The sequence below is a fragment of the Malania oleifera genome, chromosome 8 (assembly GCF_029873635.1).
Source record: "Malania oleifera isolate guangnan ecotype guangnan chromosome 8, ASM2987363v1, whole genome shotgun sequence".
NCBI classification, from domain to species: Eukaryota; Viridiplantae; Streptophyta; class Magnoliopsida; order Santalales; family Ximeniaceae; genus Malania; species Malania oleifera.
Genome location: NC_080424.1, coordinates 44,342,762 through 44,350,391, shown reverse-complemented (window position 1 = coordinate 44,350,391; position 7,630 = coordinate 44,342,762). Strand labels below are relative to the sequence as shown.

Here is a 7,630-nt window from a genome sequence, read left to right as displayed (position 1 = left end):
GAGATTAGGGATGTTTTGGCTTATGAGGAGGTACTAGTTCAGATTCTGGATTGGAAAATACAGGAACTGCGTACTAAGGAGATACCGTTAGTGAAGGTACTGTGGCGTAATCATGCTGTCGAGGAGGATTCATAGGAGCTAGAGACAGAAATATGCTAGAAGTATCCACAACTTTTCAGAGAGGATAAATATTAGACAGACTAGTATGATTGCACAGGTAGGTGTTAGTTTTATTTGCAGGTAAGGTAAGGTAAGTGTGTTTAGTTTGTTAGTTGTTTATGAGTTTGTGTATGGATGGTCTCTAGGAGGGTTTTTTATGGTATTGTAAACTCCCAAGACATTATGTGTAACCACGGTATTCCTCTGCCATAAGTGAGGGTATCTAATAAACTTGAGACGGGTCCGCTATGTGGGTGGCTACCGACTCTTCGGTAGAGACGAATTGTGAGTTCATGAAGTAAATAGTAACATTTAGAAAATTTCGAAGACGAAATTCTTATAAGGGGGGAGATTGTAGAAACCCGAACCAGAAAATAAAGGAAATAAATAAGAACAGAAGAAGGGAAAATTTTAAAGGGCAAATAGCAGGATTCGTCGACGAACTCCCTGTTTTTCGTTAACAAAATCCCTTCTGCACTCGTCAACAAAGTTTAGGCATTATCGACGAGGAAATGCTGAGAGAAGGTGCCAATTTGTCAACGAAGTTGGCTGAGTCAACAACCTATAAATAGATATTTTAGTTGCTTAATGGTTAAGAAATCTTTTTTTTTTCTCTCTCTCTCTATAAATCGGCGCCCCTCTCTTCGGTTTCTTTGCCGTTCGTTGCCCAAATCAACGATCAAAAGTTACCACAAGGATTAGGGGGAAATTCTCTGCAAGTCTAGCGGAGTAGATTCTTGAATGGGGTCTTTCTAGGCACCACTCCCAAACCAGGGTAAGTAGGTATTTTGGAGTTTTATTGTTGTTTTGAGGTATAGGGGAGGGGGCCTAGGAAGTGTTTACTGATAAGTATTCTGTAGGTTGGGATGATTAATTTGGGGAAAATGTATTTCAGGGTTTTGAGTTTTGAACGCCTTAGGGCGTGGATCTAGAGTTTTAGAAGGTTTTTCCAGTAAGCCAGGTAAGGGGAGTAAGTTAAGTCAGAAGTTTTATTAAAATTGAGCCTAATAAAATGCTATATTTGTATATTTATGTTTTTAGTTGTTATTTCAAAAACCAACCGTTCAAAATGATCTTTTCAAACCTAGGATATATGATATGGTATTTTCAGTAAAAATGAACGTTAGAAAGTATAGTTTGACGCTATAAATATGATATATTGAATACGGAAAATTGTGTGGCAGATGGATAATATTTTGGGGTTATTGTATAATCGAGGTTATGAAATGTTTGTGAAATACTGAAACTATTTGTGAAACGCAGGAAGTTTTATATGATGACCGTGAGGGCCGAGTTTTATATAATGGCTGCGAGGGCCGAGTTTTATATGATGTTCGTGAGGGCCGAGTTTTATAACATGACAGATTTTATATGAAATAAGTTTGAAATACATTTTTTATTACTTAATTTGCATGATATGCTTTAGGAATCCTAAGGACCAGTTATTTTGTGAGCACGGTACCGTTGCTAGAGATTCAGTATTTGGCCATGTACGCCCACACTGTTCTCGATAGCAGTGTAGGGTGGTTTCAGCCTATTAGCCTCGGTAGAGGGTGTACCTTCCCTGGAAGTCTGGACTTTCAGGATGTGGTAGGGCAATTGGAACCATGCAAGCAAGTTGCGGATGCCTACGTAGTCGAAGTTAGATGCAGATGTATGTTTGACTTTGTCTTGGTTGATCACCCCAGGCTTAGTCCAGCCTTCAGGCCGCACAACCTGTGCCATGGGGGAAGTAAATGACGTTAGTCACAGGGAATGTCTTTATGTATATTTGTAAATTTATGTAAATGATGTTATTTAATTACTGAATTGTTTATATCATAAAAATGAGATGAGTATTTTCAGTAGTATAAAGTGAGTACAATGTATAAGGGCTATTTTCAGTGACATGAAGGATGAATGTTTTCTGTAAACACCTAATGCATGATGATCACACACTGATATTAACTTAATCTTCCTTACTGAGAGGTGTCTAACCCCAATATACAAATCATCTTTTTTGGACCATATCGAGGTCGAGGGTATCGAATTCTGGGGTAGGTTGATAGCCAGTTTGATTTTTGTGAGTGTTAGTAAGAACTTTGCTGTTTCTAAGCTGGGTTTGAAGCCCTTAGTATGTATTATGGTTATATAGATTGAGATGAGTTTTGTTTTGTATTATGGATTGTAATATGGATATTTAGAAACCTCTATGTATAAAGGAAATTTAGAACTCTAGTAATGTATGTTTGGAGAATGTTTCACTATCTTTGCTGTATGTATTTAAAATGATTATGATATCAGGTACACAGACGTCACTAAAGTAACACTTCGGGCCCACATGGGGGGTTGGGGTATTACAAGTTGACTTGGATCCGTGTTGGTTTGACTCATGTTTTCGGGTTGAGGGATTAAATTCAGGTCAAGTTGACCCTAATTCAGGTGATTGGGTATAAATACTCTAAATTCGGGTCTATATTCTGAGAATATTATTTGAATTTAAGTGTTGGATACAGAAATTAAAAATTCAACATTTGTTAGAATATTACAAAATCAAATCATACTTACGTTTACCTTCAAAATCTCCAAGTCTCTTAATTTTTGTGTTAATGCAATTGCCTTCTAGGTCCAAGTCTCTGTCCTTCCTCTTTGTTTGAACTTTTCGATTCCCAAGCCCTTGCTACATTTTGAACTTTTCAATCTCCAATCCTCAATTTCTTTGATCTCAATAGTTTTTCCAACAAAATCTCTTTGTGAATTTCTCAAATTCTTCGTTTTCTTTCTCCCAATCTCAATGCATTGTGTCTATTTGTCCCTCTCTCTCTTTGAAGATCTATATTTATAAGTTTAAGGGAAACAATTGAATTGAATTTAATTGACCAATCAGTTTTAATTTGATCAATCAAACTTAAATTTAATTGATTAATCAAATTTAATTGCTAAGTATTATATTGTTCAATCACATTAAAAAATCAATTAACTTTTTTTTTTGATTTCCTAACTAACTCTCTTTTGTACATATGTGCAGTGCCATCATAGGAAATTGGTTGGTGACAATAAAAGAGAAAATTTGTCCGACTTTACAAACCCTCCGGTCGTCAGTCGAGTTGGGCCAAACCCAATTTGAAGGGCAGATAGAAGAGTACTGTTCCATCTTCATCTTTTCCCCCTGTCCTCCCAAAACCCTACCCCCTACCCTACACAATGAATTGAGCCTGCTCATAGCCTTTCCACATCAAAATAATTCTCTGAGAAACTCATACCAACTCTCGCTCCCAGCCGTCGGATCTTCATCTTATCATCTCTCTCTCTCTCTCTCCTCCCAATAACACAGCGCAAATGTCCAAGTGCTTCAGCCTCACCGCCTCACGAAACCGCTGCTACAGATCCGGCTTCTCCAAATCGGGGCTCCGATCCACCCTCACCGACCTCAAAGACGGCACCGTCGTGCACTGCTGGGTCCCCAAGACCCGGATCGAATCCAGACCCGACCTCCTCCTCATTCACGGGTTCGGAGCCAACGCGGTGTGGCAGTGGAGCGAACTCGTCCGCCACGTCGCCCCCTTCTTCAACGTGTACGTCCCGGACCTGCTCTTCTTCGGGGATTCGTTCACGACCCGACCCGAGCGCAGCGAGGGGTTCCAGGCCCGGTGCGTGATGCGGGTCATGGAGGCGAACTCGGTGCGGCGGGTGAGCGTAGTGGGGGTGAGCTACGGGGGGTTCGTGGGGTACAGCGTGGCGGCGCAGTTTAAGGAGGCGGTGGAGAGGGTGGTGATATGTTGCGCCGGGGTGTGCATGGAGGAGAAGGACATAGGGGAGGGATTGTTTAAGGTGTCGGATTTGGAAACGGCGGTGAGCATTTTGTTGCCGCAGACGCCGGAGAAGCTGCGGGAGCTGATGAGGTATACCTTCTACCGGCCGCCCAGGGGCGTGCCTTCGTGCTTTCTGGAAGACTTCATCGATGTGAGTCTTCATTCTAATTTTATAAAACTCGGTCTAGTAAAAGAGAATGGGCAAATAAGATAATGATTTCATATTAGATTTCAAAAATCTTCAAATCTTTTCTACGCAAGTCAAAATAAAAAAATAAAATTTAAAAATATAATAAAAATTAGAAATTAGAAATTCGTAACATTAATATTTATAAAATTAATATAAGTTAAAATTTTAATTAGAAAACATTTATTTTTATTTTTACATTAAATAATATTATAAAAATATGATTTGTGATAAATATGAAATATTTATATGGTATCGTAATATTACACTATATATTGTAAAATGTATTTTTTATATTGTTTAACTTGTATAACATTAAATATATAATATAGTAAGATTTTATTTTTATTAATATTATAATATTCTAAAAATATTATGTGATATGATATAATAGTATTATTATAGATATGCAGTTATGAGATAGGAGGAGGGTGTTGGGTATGATTAAATATTAGTTATTTACTATTAAATATATTTTAATTTTTCATTATAGTTTATTACAATTCAAAAATAAATTAATTTCAACTTTTTGTTTGCATACCCCAAACAAGAATAACATTATTTTGTATTAATTCCTTGTAAAAATGTAAAAATTTTAGATAAAAAAAGTTATAGAATTTTTTTGAGCTGCACAAGCCTTACAAATATCTTAAAAACTAAACAAACATCATGTAAATAAAAATGTTAGGAATTTTGAGAAAGGTTTTTGTAATTCTTGAAAGTACTGAGATTTGGTAAAAAGATAAAAATTTTTATTAAAATTTAAAAATTATTACAAAAAAATTTTAAAATATCACAGATCTTCCAAGAGGCACATGTCTTTCCTAAAAAAAATTATTTTTTTTGTAAAGTATGAATGAATGTTTGTATTTTTTGATAAAACTCAAGGAAGGTTGTTGAGATTTTTAATATTTTCATAGTAGAATTTTTGAAATTTTAAGAAAGTGTCATTGTGTTTTTGAAAAATATTCGTGCCTTTTATTCTTAAATTTATGTAGATTTTAGATTTTTATATATATATATATATATAATATAATATAAAATTATATTGAATTTCGTTAAAATGTTACAATCAAAATTCAAAATCTAAAATTTATTTTATGGCCGGAGTTAAGAATTTAAATTTTGGATTTAATTTTGTATGTCTTTGAATAAAATACAAATTAAAATTATTGTAGACCTATTGAAACTTGTCTAAGACAAAATTGCACTAAATTTTTAAAGTCGACAGAAATTTTATCTTTGAATTACAAGAATTTTAGTCCCAATTGATACCAAAATTGGAATTGAACTCTCCCGGAGGCTCAGTTTTTTATTATATACTCTCCTTTCTTCTAAAGTCATACTTGCATTCTCATCCAACCAAAATAACATTAAAAATTAAATTATTATATTTTCTAAAGTATAATTTTTATGTGATGAAATATTAATATGACAATATTATGTTCTTATGCTTTAGCATATTTAAATTTAATGTAATATTATAAAATATAAAATGTCACACTCATCACTTAATTAATTTGGTATGAATTAGGGGGCAATTACATATTAAGAAGATCAACTAATCACAAAAGTGCAACTTTGTATAATCTAATTATATGATTTGTGATAATATGAAATATTTATACAGTATTGTAAAATGCTTTTTTTATTTATTTATTGTTTAGCTTATATAAATATTTATATAACATTAAATATACAATATAGTAAGATTTTATTTCTTTTAATATTATAAAAATATTATGTGATATGATATAATAATATTATTATAGATATGCAGTTATGAGATGATTGGAGGTTGTTGAGTACGATTAAATATTAGTTATTTACTATTAAATTTATTTTAATTTTTCATTATATTTTATTATAATTTTGAAATAAATTACCAAACAAGAATAATATTATTCTTTCATATGAAAGTAAGTATTCTATTTCTTTCATATGATAGGTGGCAAATAAAATAGAGCTTCCTAGTCTAGAATATAAATTCCTCAAGAAAATACAACGAATATTTTTTTTTTCTCCAAACCAAGAAAGATCGCATGAAAAAAAGAAGAAGAATTTTTTAACTAAAAAATATTTATTATGTAGTCAAACAGTGCTTAATCACACTTACATGCATGCATAGGATTTTGTCCTAAAATGTGTTGGGTGGTCGAGAGCCTTCTTAACTCCAAAAGCTAGCTTATGGAGGTAAGACTTTTCCTCGCACTCAATAACTGACCAACTCGATGAGCTTATGAGTGAACTTGATATGCATGAGTGAACATCAACTTGACCTAAAAGCTTAAGTCTTTTGGGTGTTGGGCTCAATCATGTATATAAGTGCTCATCATATACATGTGGGATAAACTCACAAATGGAATTATTAACAAAATGTTGCCGTTTTGGATAGACAATGTGTACGGAACATGTCGAAGAGAAGAAAGGGTTACTCAGAGCCATTGTGAGAGACCGAAAACTTTCAGATCTGCCCAAGATATCTCAGGTTGAATACCAGTTTTGGAAGCTCAAAAGTAGAAAATTAAATTTCCATGTAGTTTGAAAATTGAGAGTAAAGGTCTTTCACATTGCCTGCAGCCTACTCTGATGGTATGGGGAGACCATGATCAAGTGTTCCCGCTAGAACTGGCTCACCGTCTGAAAAGGTAAAATCAGAACTTCGCTAAGGATTGTTATTATAGATGTAGAATAAATTTGAGGTCCAAAATGAGAAAAGTGATTTGGTGGGCGCAGGCACCTGGGGGAGAATGCAGAGATGGTTGTGATAAAGAAGGCAGGGCATGCCTTCATCGTAGAGAATTTCAAGGAATTCTACAGGCGCTTGAAACCCTTCCTCTCTGATCTTCCTCCTTCCATCCCTCAAGACCATTAATGGACCACCATTGCAATTCCATTCCAAGTTTTGTGTAAATGCAGTATTTCACTCTCATCAACCCTTTGTTTTTTTGTACTAATTTTTGGGATAGGTAATTGACATTCCTAAGGTGTTAAGATTCAGAATAAAGAGGCTACCAAATAATAAGGTAGGAATGGATTGAAATGGAAATTTCCATTTTATTTAATTTCATTTTATTTTTATATACCAAAATATTTATTTGACTAGTGCTGCACAACACCATGACAAAGTCAAATAATAGGTTGAAATTAAAGGTAAATATGTAATATGTAATTTCAGAAAAATAAAAAATGAAAAACACTTGCAGCATAAAAATTTTCACCAATTAATAAATGCACCCTTATATATATATATATATATATATATATATTTGATATGCCCTTAATTAAAGGATTTCACTATTTTAAAAAAGCAAAAAAATAAAAATAATAAAAAACGGGTAGAATAGTGAAATGCATCAATTCAAATTTCTTGTCAAAAGTGTCAAGGTACAGTAGTGCAGAGGAAAAATCGTCGACGGTTTGGCTGAATTTCAGAGAGTTTACTCTCGGTATCTAAAATCATCGACGGTTTCAAGAAAACTGTCGATGATTT

At 33.9% G+C, this 7,630-nt stretch overlaps 1 protein-coding gene across 2 annotated transcripts; it reads left to right on the top strand.

Moving 5' to 3' along the window:
• The first annotated feature begins 3,213 nt into the window (after positions 1 to 3,213).
• LOC131162361 (uncharacterized) lies at positions 3,214 to 7,202 on the top strand. Of its 2 annotated transcripts, XM_058118742.1 has the most exons (4): positions 3,214 to 4,101; positions 6,533 to 6,625; positions 6,718 to 6,785; positions 6,874 to 7,202. In XM_058118742.1, exons 1-4 carry the CDS (start codon positions 3,478 to 3,480, stop codon positions 7,010 to 7,012), a joined length of 924 nt encoding a protein of 307 aa, XP_057974725.1. In that variant the 5' UTR covers positions 3,214 to 3,477; the 3' UTR covers positions 7,013 to 7,202. The 2 variants fall into 2 exon arrangements, with proteins under 2 accessions (XP_057974725.1, XP_057974726.1); XM_058118743.1 differs by lacking the exons at positions 6,718 to 6,785; positions 6,874 to 7,202 and adding an exon at positions 6,266 to 6,330 and having other exon boundaries at positions 6,533 to 6,620.
• Positions 7,203 to 7,630: the final 428 nt, after the last annotated feature.

What these genes read in the sequence shown, in the direction of transcription:
- LOC131162361 (XM_058118742.1), top strand. Translation starts at nt 3,478, where the DNA reads ATGTCCAAGTGCTTCAGCCTCACCGCCTCACGAAACCGCTGCTACAGA. An exon ending in TTCTGGAAGACTTCATCGAT is followed by an intron (nt 4,102 to 6,532) that starts GTGAGTCTTCAT and finishes CGTTTTGGATAG; the next exon opens with ACAATGTGTACGGAACATGT. An exon ending in CTGGCTCACCGTCTGAAAAG is followed by an intron (nt 6,786 to 6,873) that starts GTAAAATCAGAA and finishes TGGTGGGCGCAG; the next exon opens with GCACCTGGGGGAGAATGCAG.